The sequence below is a fragment of the Rhinatrema bivittatum genome, chromosome 6 (assembly GCF_901001135.1).
Source record: "Rhinatrema bivittatum chromosome 6, aRhiBiv1.1, whole genome shotgun sequence".
Lineage (NCBI taxonomy): Eukaryota > Metazoa > Chordata > Amphibia > Gymnophiona > Rhinatrematidae > Rhinatrema > Rhinatrema bivittatum.
Window position 1 is genome coordinate 328,027,826 of NC_042620.1, and position 15,788 is coordinate 328,043,613.

Genomic DNA, 15,788 nt, shown 5'->3' on the forward strand with positions numbered 1-15,788 from the left:
GGCCACTGCTATTAATTGCATCAGTAGCATGGGATCTTCTTAGTGTTTGGGTAATTGCCAGGTTCTTGTGGCCTGGTTTTGGCCTCTGTTGGAAACAGGATGCTGGGCTTGATGGACCCTTGGTCTGACCCAGCATGGCAATTTCTTATGTTCTTATGCATACTGAGCTGAGGGTTACAACGTATTATCCATGGTAATGCCCAGATACTTTTCAGAGTATCTAACCTAACATCATGTAACTGCATTCAGGCCGATACAGTACAGTGCGCAATGTGTTAACCTGCTGTTGGATGCCTGTTTTCGATGCGCTAGCTTTACCCCTTATTCAGTAAGGGGTAATAGTGTGTCGAAAACGCGCGTCCAACCTCCCCGAAACTAATAGCGCCCGCAACACGCACATTTTACTTTCAGAAATTAGCGCCTACCCAAAGGTAGGTGTTAATTTCTCTCGGCACCAGGAAAGTGCTTTTCTGTACACCCTCCGACTTCATATCATGGCAATATTAAGTCTGAGCTCCCAAAGGTTAAAAATAATCTGCCTGCGGCTCGCGGGCTGAAAACCGGACGCTCAATTTTGCTGGCGTCCGGTTTCTGAACCCGTGGCTGTCAGCGGGTTTGAGAACCGATGCCGGCAAAACTGAGTGTCGGCTGTCAAATCCGCTGACAGCCGCCACTCCTGTCAAAAAAGAGGCGCTAATTAGCATATTTTTATTTACTGCATCGCGCGCACAGGATACTGGCCTGTGTGCGCGCCAGGAGAGCAGCGCTCGCCCGCGTTTCTTTCTGTATCGGCCTGATTGTGGGTTACTTTTCCCTATGTGCATCATTTTGCACTTGTCCACATTTACAATCACTGTAAACTCCACCTCAACCACCAGTTCCTGCAATTTCTCACAATCCGCTCGTGATTTCACTGCTTGGAATAATTTTATGTCATCTGCAAATTTGATCACCTCACTCGTCTCCTTTTCCAGATCATTAATACATATATTAAAAAGCACTGATTCCAGTATAGATCCCAGAGGCACTCCACTGAGAAATCTGACCATTTTAGTTCTCTTTCCTATTGTAGAAGGTGTGCTGAGTGGTAGGTTAGTACGTCACAGATTACACAACACATAAGTATAAAAGTTTTAACTATGTCTGAAAATGAGCAATAAAAGCATTCAATATTATATTTTTGCATTAAGAATTTATACAAAGATACTTCCCCTCACAGTTTCTGTTATGAGTCTTTTAAATATCTTAAAATTGGAAACATACAACTGGGAAATCAGGAACATTTCATCAGGCACTTTAAATATCCAACAAGCTTTTCTTCTGATCTGTTCTTTCCCCGTTGATAGCAGGGCTGAATTAGCTATGCTGTCATGGGAACTGTCCATCAGGGTAATTGTAACCCAAACACAACGGAGCACCTGCTGCACTTCAACACAGTAGTATCCAAAATATAAGTGCAGACCTGTATATTGGGTCCCAATCAATCAAATTCAATGCAGATTTAAGAGGCAATTGTTTATTATTTAGTCCGGCAACTCCACTGACTTACAATGCAAACATCTTCTAAGCGTCCCCCGACACGGTCCCGTGTTTCGCATCGGGAGGGAACACACACGTTTCAAAAGGTAAACTGTAAAGAACATATAAACAGATCAGGACAAACCAATGGACTTCATGCCGACCGAACTTAAAACATATCAAAGATACATGGGTCCAGCCTACCTGAGTGCAGAATTCCTTTACACTTGACAGGGAGTGCATACAACCTAGTTACAGACAAGTATTTGAACCCTACAGAGATGGCGCGAATTCAGGTGAACAGGTCATGTGGTTCCGGGGGGCCAATCAGGTTGGTCCCTGTCTCTGAAGCGCAGCTAGCAGTCATAAGAACGGATAACACTCAAACCTCGGCGATCAGGTGAATAAATACCATTCTAATTCGCGATTAAGGCCTTTAGGGGCGACTGTATCTAATAGAAAAATCCATCTTTGTTCTTTCCGCCCAAGCTGATCAGCATAATTTCTACCCTGGGGGGAGCGGGGAACTACTTCAATAACACAAAAGAAAAGGTCTGAAATAGTGTGTGAATGCTGGGCCCAATGTTCAACTAGGGGTTCATTTTCCCGGGCGTTCCGTATGTTAGAGCAATACTCAATCATACGTGTTTTTACCATTCTTGAAGTTTTTCTGACGTACAGCAAAGGGCATGGACACGTGATAACATATACAATGCCTTGGGTGGTGCAATCGGAGGACGATCTTAAAGAGAACGTTTTATGGTTACCCGGGTGTGTAAAGGACGAAAGGGATGCATTATGGCTACACATAGAGCAGTGACCACAGGGTTGATGTATAGCTGAGGGGCCAGGCACCATACTAGGTACAGTGAAGTCTGCATGAATAAACCTGTCACGCAGATTTCTCCCTCTACGGTAGGTAAAGCGAAGGGGTCCCTGAAAAAGACGATGTAAAGAAAGAGATTGCCAATGCCTTCAAACAATATTTGTAACTTGTCGACTTAAAACGGCGAAGGGTAAAATACAATTATTGACAATATCAGATGTACGGGAGTGCGGAAGAAAGAGCAAGTCGCGGTTAACAAACAATGCACGCTTCAAAGCATTTTTCACCACCCTTCGCGGGTAACCTCTAGATAGAAATCTTATGGACATAATATTAGCCTGCTTCAAAAATTCACCCCGCGTTGAGCAAAGTCTACGGACCCTTTCGTCCTTTACACACCTGGGTACCCATAAAACGTTCTCTTTTAAGATTTTAAAGTATTATCCACTATGACGCGTAGATCTTTCTTGGGTGGTAGCTCCTAATATGGAACCTAACATCGTGTAACTACAGCAAGGGTTATTTTTCCCTATATGCAACACCTTGCACTTGTCCACATTAAATTTCATCTGCCATTTGGATGCCCAATCTTCCAGTCTCACAAGGTCCTCCTGTAATGTATCACAATCTGCTTGTGATTTAACTACTCTGAATAATTTTGTATCATCCGCAAATTTGATAACCTCACTCGTATTCCTTTCCAGATCATTTATATATATATATTGAAAAGCACTGGTCCAAGTACAGATCCATGAGGCACTCCACTGTTTACCCTTTTCCACTGAGAAAATTGACCATTTAATCCTACTCTCTGTTTCCTGTCTTTTAACCAGTTTGTAATCCACAAAAGGACATCACCTCCTATCCCATGACTTTTTAGTTTTCGTAGAAGCCTCTCATGAGGGACTTTGTCAAATGCCTTTTGAAAATCCAAATACACTACATCTACCGGTTCACCTTTATCCACATATTTATTAACCCCTTCAAAAAAATGAAGCAGATTTGTTAGCCAAGACTTCCCTTGGGTAAATCCATGTTGACTGTGTCCCATTAAATCATATCTTTCTATATGCTCTACGATTTTGATCTTGAGAATAGTTTCCACTATTTTTCCCGGCACTGAAGTCAGGCTCACTGGTCTATAGTTACCCGGATCGCCCCTGGAACCTTTTTTAAATATTGGGGTTACATTGGCCACCCTCCAGTCTTCAGGTACAATGGATGATTTTAATGATAGGTTACAAATTTTAACTAATAGATCAGAAATTTCATTTTTGAGTTCCTTCAGAACCCTAGGATGCATACCATCTGGTCCAGGTGATTTGCTGAGTGGAAACTTCCTAAATTTTCCCCTCTCCCTTCTCCTCCCTGTCCCCTAACCCTTACCTACCCACCCCTTTTTTTTTTTTTTTTTTAATTTTATAACTTACCTGCTCCTTTGGAACTCCTTTGGAGCAGAAGTAAGTAATTTATTTCTTTAATACCTTTATATACCTTTAGTCTGTAATACATTCATAATAGTTTACAGAGCTAAAACACAATTAACATAAATATTCATAATAGAAAACTAATAAAAACAAAATAGTGATGTTTATAAATGAAAATATTCTAATATAATACAGTAAAAATAATAACATTAATATAAAAACAATTAAACTTAAGTGAACTAAAATGGATCATTTTCAAGAGCATATCATATCTGCTATTTCAGATGTATGCCTTTTTAAAGAGCCAAGTTTTTAATGATTTCTTGAAGGCTTTGAGATCTTTTTATGTCCTGAGTTCGCACAGTAATTGATTCCATAATTTTGGGCCTACTATTGAGAAGGCTCTTTCCCTTACTTTTGTTAAATGAGCCGACCGAATGGATGGAATTGATGGTAACCCTTTATTGGCTGACTTTAAGTTTCTTTCTGGGGTGTGAAGATGAAGTGAAGCATTAAGCCATTCATAGAAACATAGAAATGACGGCAGAAGAAGACCAAATGGCCATTCCAGTCTGCCCAGCAAGCTTTCACACTTTATTTATGCATTTCTTATATACCGTGAGTCAGAACACATGATTCTATCTTTACGGTTTACAATATAGCTAAAAACAAGTAAGAAACAGGAATAATTAGTTAAATTAAACATAGTACTAAAAGACTAAAATCTAAATTAAGAATAAAATAGATAGGAACTCAGTAGATAAGAAAATATCATGTGGAATCCAGCTTTCAGTGATCTTTTAAATCTCGGCTCCATAGGCTTGTTGAAAGCACCAAGTTTTCAAGTCTTTCTTAAATCGTTTTAAATCCTTCTGCATTCGCAACTCTGGAGGCAAGCTGTTCCAAAGTTTTGGTCCTGCGACCGAAATTGCCCTGTCTCTAACCTCACTCAGGCGTGCTGATTTTATATTTGGTATTGATAATAATCCTTTATTGTAGGATCTGAGATCCCTTTGAGGCACATGCAGCTTGATGGTAGAGTTCAGCCATTTCTTTTTGTCTTCATGTATAATCTTATGGATCATACACAATGCTTTGTTTGATTCTGTACTTTAATGGCAACCAATGTAAAGATTTCAATACTGGAGTAATGTGGTCTCTTTTCTTCGTGTTTGTTAATAGCCTTGCTGCGACATTCTGTATGACCTGAAGAGGCATCAGGGTAGATTTAGGGAGTCCCAGCATGGTTGAATTGCAATAATCCAGTCCTGTAAACACTAGTGTTTGTAAAACATACCTAAAATTGTTAAATGAAAGCAGAGGTTTAAGATGTTTCAATAGCCTCAATTTATTAAAACCTTCTTTGACTTTTGTAGATACGTGTGCCTTAAAATTTAATCAATAATTAATCCTAAATTCCTGGTTATATCTGTCAAATTAAAACTAGTTTGATCATCAAGAATTATCTTTTTTTCTAAGTTAAAATTTTTCCTGTCTAAAACCATAAAAACGGATTTGTCCATATTTAGTACTAATTTCATCTGAGCAAGGAGTTGACTTATAATTTTTAAATACATATTAATCATTTTAAAAGTAGATTTGATATCACCGTCTATGTTAAATATTAACTGTATGTCTGCGAAAATATAATAATTCAAGCTCATTCCGGTTAGCAAATGGCAAAGGGGTAAAAGATACACGTTAAAAAGAGTTGCCGACAGCGCAGAACCCTGCAGACCTCCAGTAGCTAATCGTATCTTATCTGACAAAGTGTTTTTATCTTCACAGTAAATATTCTATTTTCTAAAAATGATTTAAACCATTTTAATGTGGTGTTTGCTAACCCTATATCATGCAACCCGTTAAGAATTTCGTGATCTACCGTATCAAACACAGCTGGCAAATCTAACATAAGTACAAAACTTTGACCTCTGTCAAAACCTCTGAGAATAAAATCTGAGAAAGACAATAATAATGTCTCTGTGCTAAATAGCTTACAAAAACCATGTTGCGTTGTATATAAAATGTTGTTATTCTCTAGATGTTCGTTCAATTATTTATTTACTACTTTTTCGATCAGCTTTGCCAAGAAGCATAAGTTTGAAACTGGTCTGAGATTGTTTAATACTGTAGCATCTAGATCAGGTTTTTTCAAGTGTGGTTTTATAACTGCATTTTTCAATATTGTCGGCATCAGGCCTTCTGACAGATTGGTTAATAACTGTTTGTAAGAACGTACTAATTGAGTCAATACATTGTTTTATTTTGTTCTCATTGTTTTATTTTATTCTCATACTTATCTGTTACTCTTGGCCCTTATTAGTAACTTTTTGGTTCTAGTTACCTTCCACCCCCACCATTGATGTAGAGAGCAATACTGGAGCTGCATCGAAGTAAATTATCTAGCTTAATTGGTTAGGGGTAGTAACTGCCACAATAAGCAAGCTACTCCCACACTTATTTGTTTACCCAGCCTGTGCAATTCAGTCCTTGTTGGTTGTTGCCTGAATATAAATCCTCTTTTCTTCATTCCCCCTGCCGTTAAAGCACAGAGCTATGCTGGATATGCATTAAAGTGAAGTATCAGGCTTATTTGGTTTGGGGTAGTAACCGCCGCAACAAGTAATCTACTCCTCTGCTTTTTTGTGAATGCAAATCCTTTTTTCCACATTTCCTCTTGCCGTTGAAGCATAGAGCGGTGTTGGAGTCGCATTAACAGTGTGTATGTTTATTGAATTAAGGATATTAATCTCCAGGTAGTAGCTGTCATTTTCACAAGCCACCCCCATGCCTCTTCTCTTCATTCACATCCTCTATACTTCATGGATCCACAGTATTTATCTCACGCCCCTTTGAAATTCTTTGTCATGAGATATGGGTTTATGAATTAAGCATAAAACTTTATAAACTATCCTGTAATTGATAGGTAGCCAGTGTAGATTGATAAGTGTAGTTGTGATGTGATCATATTTTTTACCACCATATAAAACTTGCAGTTGCGTTCTGCAAGATCTGAAGAAGTCAGAAGTAAGAGGATGGTAGATCAAGTAGTAGTGAGTTACAATAATCGAGAGTAGAAAATATTGATGATTGTAAAATGGTTCTAAAGTCATTGAATTCTAGTAATGATTTTAGCCATCTTAGCATGTGAAGTTTATAATATCCTTCCTTGATTTTGTGGTTTATATCGTCTTTCAAATTAAATTAATTGTCTAGCATAATCCCTAAATCTCTCACTTGGGATGCACCATCTATCTGTGCACAATTAGTCTTAAATTGGAAGTTTTTGTCTAAAGTAGCTTTTCAGCTCAACAAAATTATTTCGTGTTTTTTTGCTGGTTGAGTATTGCCGGTGCGCACTTTCTTGGGACAGGGCCTAATGGCCACTGTCCTGGCTGACCATATCCCTGGCCTGCCCCTTTTTGCTGGCATGGCAGTTCTGCCCGAATTGGGAGATATGTGTGTAGCCGGGCCTTTTCAAAAACGTGCTCGGTGCACGCAAGGCCCGGCCATGTGCGTATCCCTTGGTATTTGTGCCCACGGGCTTAAAAAATTCCGGTTTAAATGAATATGGGCCCTGTAGTGATGAATTTCCCTTAGCCTTCACCCTTCCATGCTCCCCTCATACATACTTAAGTTCGATTGATTAATAGGTTCGATGTCCTATCTTAGGGCCTCATTTACTAAGCATTTTTCCATAGATACAAAATGGAATAAAAGCCTTAGTAAATCAGGGCCTTAGTATGTTTGTGTTTTGGTGGAAATTGGATTGATTCAGTTTAGTCACACTGGCATTTTGCTGCTGATGACTTCTATATAAAACTAAAAAAAAAAAAAAAAAAAAAAAAAAAAAATCACATTACTAAAAATATAACATGGTAGGATGCCAGATGAATAACAGAGCAAGAGTGTCTTGGCTTTTAGATAAATCTGTAATTTAGAATTTAAATCCTGCCATAACTTGAATGCATTTTTTCATCCTTCTAAATTAGATAAAATAATTCTGAGTTATAATTTGCTATAAAGTGCTTTATAGCCCAATTGAACAAAGGAATTTTTAAAGTATACTATTGCATAAAACTATTAGTTTTTTTTTATGTGGGTTATATACAATCAGATGCTGTAAATAAAAATGAACGTTAAAATGATTCTGCTTTTAAATATTATTTAATTTGAATTGATATGTTATTTGTATCTTTGACAGTAAAAGCAAGTTGAATACACTTGTCCAGAAGCTTCATGAATTTCTAGCTCACTCTTCTGAAGAATCTGAAGAGACTACCTCTCCGGAGCAATCTGTGAGCAAAGATTTAGGTAAGAAGGAACGTTCTGTTTATAGTCCAGAATCTTATTTCTAGCCAGCTGGCCTAGTGCTGTGCACTGCTATGTGGAAGGTTCCTAGTTCAACCCCTGAGCTAGGTCTTCTGCTCCCTGGGTCAGCCGGGGCTAGGGATGCTGTAGAGAGAGCATTCACAGCCCAGGCTAGAAGGAATGATGGTCATTGCTTAAGTGAGACACCTGGTAGTGGGATCGTGAAACCCATGTTTCAGGGTTCTGAAAAGAGTGCATGGCTCCTGGGCTTGGGACCTTCACTACTATATCTAGACTAAACGAAATCTGGGGGGGGGGATCCCGCTTAGTTGTGAATTGAAGGCTAATGTTGCTGGGATCCCAGCACTCGTCCAGTTAAGCTTGATGTACAACAGAGCAGGAGGAAACTGCTCAGTCCAAAAAACCAAAATATTTCTATCGAAATGTACAAGTTTTAAAAGTATCATTACTAATGTGCTTCTCAAAATATATTAACAACCCAGTTGGCCCAGTCAGTCTTCCTACTTATTTTGGTCCACACTAAGGATATATCCCAGCTATAAAAGCTTGTAGGATGTTGCTTCTTATCAGTCAATTTTTGTTTTCTTCTGTATGGTTCTCTGTCATCCTAGCTTACAAGTTTCTATATTTAATCCATCACCCGGTACCATCTTCTGCCCCCCTCAGTTTTATCCACAGACTTTGTAATAGCTACTAAAACTAGTGAGGCTATTATCCAAACATCTGGGCACATAGGTCCTGTGACTTTGCAGGATGGTACCCAGCCACCACCAAGCTGCCAGCATTGATCCAATCAGTTAGTTATAGCTTGTTGATTCTTACCCAACCACCAGCGTGGATTTGATGTAAATCATCACTTTCCTAGCGTGTAGACAGATGGACTCGGGACCCTGTCAGCAGATGGAGACGGAGCAAGCTGATGTCACAGTATATACAGCCCTGCAGTGACCCCAGCCTTTCAGTATTCTCAGTCTCCAGCAGATGGTGGACGTGCATTTCCCTTTGGAGATTGCTGCGAGGGCAGTTCTTTGGGACCAGCTCCAGTTCATTCTGGGCTTGATCTGGACTGGCTGCTTTTTCTTGGGTGAAATTTTTTCAAGGCTTACAAGCCTTTCTTCAGGCGCAGTCCTGCACTTCCCCCATTTCTGTCTGGTTGGACCTTCAGCCAGTGGCTCCTCTCTCTTCCAGTCCTATGCTTAAGTGCCAGGGCTCGCCTCTGCTTCTTGCAGGTGTTCCCAACAAGCATCGGGATGGCACTGATGATGAGGTTGATCGTGATTCCCTAGAAGATGGGGGAATTCCTCCAGGGCTGGAATCGTATCGAACCATGTTGTGGTTCTTTTATAGAGATGAACTGCTGGCCCTGGTTTCCCAGCCCTTGAAACAGCTGGGTGTCTCTAGTTCGGATGCTATGTTGGAGACAAAGAAGAAACCCATTTTGGTTTCTTTATGTAAAGCATCTTCTTTTTTCCCTGTGATGGATGCCATTCAGGAATTGATCTGGAATGGGATGCCCCAGAGACTAATTTTTAAGTGGGTCTGACATTGGAAGGCCTGACCCCCCTGGATCTAGCTGTGAGAGAGCGTTTGCGTTTTTCCAAAGTGGGTGCTCTGGTATGTGCCGTTTCTAAGTGGATGACTATCCCCATGGAGGGAGGGAGCGGATTGAAGGATGTACATGATAGCACTGAGCCTATTCTTAGGTAAGCCTTTGAATTGGTGGCAATGAATTTTCATATTGCCTCCTGTTGCGCCCTAGTGGTGAGATCTTGTCTGCTTCTCACTCAGGAAGTTGAGTCTGGAGGGACTTCCAGAGTGGTTGTGGAACCAGCTGCCGCCTTTTTAGCAGACGCAGCTGTGATTTGGTCTGGACCTTGGCCAGGAGTGGCTTCGGTGATAGCGGCCAGGTCTCGACTGTGGTTGCGAAATCGGTCCGCTGATGCAGCCTCCAAAACCAATCTTACCGAGATGCCCTTTAAAGTTTCTCTCTTGTTTGGGAGTGAGTTGGAGAGACTGGCCAGTAAGTGGAATGGAATGCGTGGAAAAACATCTTCAGATGATCTCGGCCTCTCACATTGCAGGAAAAGACAACGAAAGAGTGGACTTTCTCAGCAGGGAGAGTCTGGACCCAGGAGAATGGGTGTGGTCAGCCGAGGCATTTCAGCTGATTGTGGATCACTGGGCCCTTCCATTCCTAGACCAGTTTTCTCAGTGGAAGGGAGTGGACAGTGGAGTGCCTCAGGGATCTGTATTGGGACCCTTACTTTTCAATATATTTATAAATGATCTGGAAAGGAATACGATGAGTGAGATAATCAAATTTGCAGATGACACAAAATTGTTCAGAGTAGTTAAATCACAAGCAGATTGTGATAAATTGCAGGAAGACCTTGTGAGACTGGAAAATTGGGCATCCAAATGGCAGATGAAATTTAATGTGGATAAGTGCAAGGTGATGCATATAGGGAAAAATAACCCATGCTATAATTACACAATGTTGGGTTCCATATTAGGTGCTACAACCCAAGAAAGAGATCTAGGTGTCATAGTGGATAACACATTGAAATCGTTGGTGCAGTGTGCTGCGGCAGTCAAAAAAGCAAACAGAATGTTGGGAATTATTAGAAAGGGAATGGTGAATAAAACGGAAAATGTCATAATGCCTCTGTATTGCTCCATGATGAGACCGCACCTTGAATACTGTGTATAATTCTGGTCGCCGCATCTCAAAAAAGATATAATTGCGATGGAGAAGGTACAGAGAAGGGCAACCAAAATGATAAAGGGGATGGAACAGCTCCCCTATGAGGAAAGGCTGACGAGATTAGGGCTGTTCAGCTTGGAGAAGAGACGGCTGAGGGGGGATATGATAGTGGTGTTTAAAATCATGAGAGGTCTAGAACGGGTAGATGTGAATCGGTTATTTACTCTTTCGGATAGTAGAAAGACTAGGGGGAACTCCATGAAGTTAGCATGGGGCACATTTAAAACTAATCGCGTTTAAAACCTGATACTTTAATCAGTGACATAAACATGGGAGGTCTAAATGTGTCTGACTTGCATCTCTATAATATAGCTTGTCTTGTGTGATATTTTCAAGAATGGGTATGTATCATTGCGCAGGCTTATTACAAGAATGGTATTGGCCTTGTAGAACTTATCAATCTCCTACATGAACCCAGGGCAGTGCTGAACTCTTTACGGATTTCTGTATTCTGGGTTTTAACTTTTTGGAGAGCCTGGAGATGGAGTATTCATAGATCTTATACTGTTTCTCCATTTTTATTTTTTACGGGCGATAGTGATTTTTCCAGCTGGTATAAGCAGTGCTCTCTTCAGTTCTTGGCTACAAAACTTTTATTGTTTGGGCCAACTTATTTCTCCAGAGAGTGGAATTTTGCACTGTTTTCAACAGCTACAGGAAGACTGGGGCCTTTCTAATAAACAGTGTTTTGCCTATTTACAGCGAAGACATTACTGCCTTAGTATCTGTAAGGGGATTACGGAATAAATTACTTTTTCAGATGATTAGACTTTTGTGGACACAGTTCCTAAATTTAATAAAGTTGGAATTTGGATGCTGTCCCTTGAAAAGCAAATTAATCTGTCATTTTTGATAAAATTAGAGCGCTGCAGTGTGAATTTTGGATATCAAGTGGAAGAGGGCGATATTACTACCGGATTTTTCTGTAATTTATAGACTCCTCCTGCCTGCCAATCTTTGTGAAATTGAAATTAAAGTAATACATGGTATTTATATTACCAGAACCAGTGGAGTTCTTCAGCTCTGGCGCTCGGATGTTTGTTTGAGGTGCAAGAACTGCCCTGGTTCCCTGTATCATAATTTTACTTAATGTGACAAGCTGCGATCTTTTTGGAGCTCGGTTACGACTGTGGTCGAGGGCTTGTTGGATGTCTCTGTGGTCTGTTGCAGTAAACTGTTGTTTTCATTTACTGGATGATAAAAATCGTTACCTGCTGGTGGGGACGACAGGCTTCTCACTGTATCATATTGACGAAAAGATGAATCCATTATTGGAAAGATGAGTGTACCTTCTGTATAAGAATGGAAACAAGCAATGTCAAAACATTGAAAGGCTATTGAAAGGCTGAGGAGTACAGATATTACTAACTTCAAGACTATTCTTAAATTTAGAGGCTATTTTCATTTGTGGGATGGAGAGTGTCTTTGACTTTGTTAATAGTACAAATTATCCAAAGACAGGTGGGATGACATATATTGTGATGAGATCATTGCTTTCTAAATATGTATACCCTGAATCATAACATGCACTCCAGTGATAATGTGAGGGGATAGAGGGTGTTCAGAAGGTGATGAGCAGTGCAAATTTATGGTCATAGTGTGTTAAGTCCTTTCATTTAACTTCAAAAGTCTTAGGTTCCTGAATTGTTATGAATTTGATCATAAAGTCACTAATGGGGTGCTCTGGTCCCAAAAAGTGCTCCCGACAGAAGTGTCACCTTGATCATCTCTGTGGCTTTTCATCTTGTGATTGCGCGAGTTGATCCTTGTCTTATTAATGTAACAACATTCTCAGAAAGCTTAGGCTCCAGCTAGATTTCTTAGGGGTAATTTTTACTCTGCGCTTCCCCTCCCAATTCATGTTTTTCCTCTTCCCTTTTCCTGCTCTCTCCAGCCCAGCAGCTCCATCCAGACGTGGTCCCAGCCAGTGCTTCTCTTTGGCCCTGGTGGAGCTCTGCTTCTCCTCTCATCCCATCTGTTACCACGCAGCCTCCTGGTCCTCCTCAAGCCTCTGCTCCTATGACAGGTGCTAGATGCTGAATTTTATTAATTTCCTGCAGAATGAAAACTTCATTTTGCAAGAAATGGATATCCAGTTTTGGTTTATTTGGTAGCGGTCTCCCCCTTATTTATCTCCCCTTTAATAGGTCTCCCCCATTGCCTTAGCTTTCACTCTCATTTAGCCCCCTCCCTTCTTCCCTTGTCTCTCCATCCAATCCTTCCCCCCCCACCCTGTGCTCCCTGTGAACACCTCGGCACGATCTTGATGCTGCTTTTGTTTTTGTAACCTTGCACTTCTGTCTCCTCTCATATTGTTAATATCCTATATTATTCTTTATTTTATTTATTTATTTTTGATTTTTATATACCGACATTCTTGTATAATATACAAATCATACCGGTTTACATTAAAACAGGAGATGCAGGAAAAAAGTTACCTTTGTCAAATACATTTAACATTAATAACAATGAAAATTGTTAACAAGGGATAACAACTATGAAAAAAGAGAAAGGTAAACAAAAGTGGAAGAAACATAGAAGTTTACCTTGAAATTCCTTAACTCTTTGTTAATACTACATCAATTTCATGTAATTTCTCTTCCTTTGTTAGCACAGTTCCTCGTAAACCGACATGATGAGCCATCGAATGTCGGCATATAAAAACCCTTAAATAAATAAATAAACATAAGAAGTGCCATGCTGGGTCAGACCAAAGTTCAGAGCCCAGCATCCTGTCTCCAGACCCTGGCCAGATCGCCCAATAGTTCATCGGTCTCTTGTATTTCTCTCCCAGGGATAAACTCTAGTTTTTCCAAGTCCTCTTGGCTAAGAACTCTTTATGGACTTTCCCAGCTATTTATGGATTCTTCCTTTAGAAACTTGTCCAATGCTCTTTTAAACCCCACTACCTTAGTTTCCTTGCCCATATCCTCCGGCAGCAGATTCCATAGCTTGATTGTGTGCCGAGTGAAAGAATACTTTCTATGACTTTTTAAAAATCTGTCGGTTGTTAATTGCATGGAATTTCTCCTAGTCCTAATGTTTGAAAGAGTAAAAAGCCGTTCCCTCGTTACTTGTTCTGCCTCTCGTGATTTTATAAATCTCAATTGCATCCCCTCTGTCATCTCTTCTCCAAGTTAAAGAGCCCTAATCTGTTTAGCCTTTCTCCATAAGGAAGCTTTTAAATCCCCTTTTATCATTATTGTTGCCTTTCTGTACTTCTGTCTCTGTTATGTCTTTTTGGAGATGGGGTGACCAGAACTACCATGGATCTGTATACAAAGGCGTGATATTCTCAGTTTTGTTCGCTATTCCTTTCCAAATAATTCTTACCATTTTATATGCCTCTTTGAGCACACTGAGCTGAAAATTTCAAGGTATTGTCCACAAGAACTCGGAGATTTGTTTCCTGGGGGGTGAATCCTAACACGGAACCCAATATCGTGTATTTGTAGTTGGGATTTTTCTCTACGTGTATACTTTGCATTTGTCCACGTTTAATGCATCTGCCATTTAAATATCCATTCTGTAGTTCCTCACAAAAAGCTGGTGCTATAATGGCTCAAAACAATTTTGTAAGATCCTTAAATTTGATCACCTCGCTTGCTATTCCATTCTCTAGATTAATTTGAGTATGCTAAATAGCACGGTTCCCAGTGCAGACTCCTGGGGCACTCCCAGTACTGTACTCTTCCCTTTTACTCCTGGAGTTTCTATCCATATGGATTCTAGAGTGCAGTTTGTTCCCTGCAAAACTTTTATCCTACTTGACTCTGTCATTGTTAACACACAGTGCTATCCCTCCATCAGTTTTATCTGCCCTGTCCTGTCCCTGGTAGTTATTCTCCTTCCACCTTGTCTCTGAGATGCATTTTACAATGTGTTAGCTCAGTAGTTTTCAAACTTTTTTTTCCCGAGGGCCCAATGGAAGAAAAACACTTAATACCTACGAACCAAACTATTTTCTCACCTGAGTTCTTATAAAATAAACAGGAAGTAGGATAGCTATTACCTTTAGACATTTCATGTCAAGTAATAACCAAACTTAGACAATATTAGGTATAAACTATTTTAAATTCTGTATAAAATAAATATGGTAAAAAAAAAAAAAGAGTAGGTTGTTTCACTTACTTTTAATGTTGAACCTGCCTTTTCCTGATCCTTCCAACATGGATCAAAAGATGAACATGCTACCCCCATATCAGTCAGGTCTGCCCATAGCCCTCAATTGTTTAATTTCTCACTCCTTTTCCAATTGCTTATGCTTTCTCTAAATGCTTTTTTCGCCCTTTTTATGCCACCAATTCCTGGCACTGCGCAATTATCAGTCCCTACCAATACTCCTGTGCTGCTTGCTTGATTCATGAACAGCACGATGATCGGGGGATATTGTGCAGCTCAAATTTCCCGAGAGCTGTATTGAACTGAGAGTTGATGGCATAATGCTGTATCGTATGTGCTTCTTATCAACTTGGCAGAACAGCTGTGCAACTGGAAAAGGTATGGGAACCGAGCCGCAAATAAATCTGTGGCATAATGTGGTCATGAGTTTGGAGAGCACTATTAGGGTGAATTATCTTCATAATGCATATGGAATCCTTAGTTACCAGCTGCTTATATTTGGAAAACATGCATAAAATTAAATAATTCTTGGGTAAATTGTTCATTGATGGTAGATAAACAGGTTCTCTGATTGGGAAACCTCTTGAAAGGGAATGGAGTAAGTCGTATCTTTCAATCTGTTCTCTAGTCTTCTGTTTTAACATCTGAATATCATCGGGTGTACCCAATCTGAATGGTCTTTATCAATTTCCAGCGATTATTCTCTGCTGCCATAGAGTATCACAACAAATGATTGTGTGGCTAAATAAATGATGTCTCTCTTACTAGCTCTTGTGCTGGAAATGGCTGTAAGGAGAAT

The 15,788-nt window shown here is 40.0% G+C and overlaps 1 protein-coding gene across 2 annotated transcripts in view; it reads left to right on the plus strand.

Annotated features, from left to right (window-relative positions):
- ATRX (ATRX chromatin remodeler) overlaps positions 1–15,788 on the plus strand; it is a 327,972-nt gene that overhangs the window by 33,752 nt on the left and 278,432 nt on the right. Inside the window, exon 2 of one of the 2 annotated variants that reach the window (XM_029607651.1) lies at positions 7,976–8,085. In XM_029607651.1, the coding sequence (XP_029463511.1) occupies positions 7,976–8,085 (110 nt within the window). Of the gene's footprint in view, positions 1–7,975; positions 8,086–15,788 lie in introns of those variants that run through there. The other variant, XM_029607652.1, reaches the window with a different exon arrangement.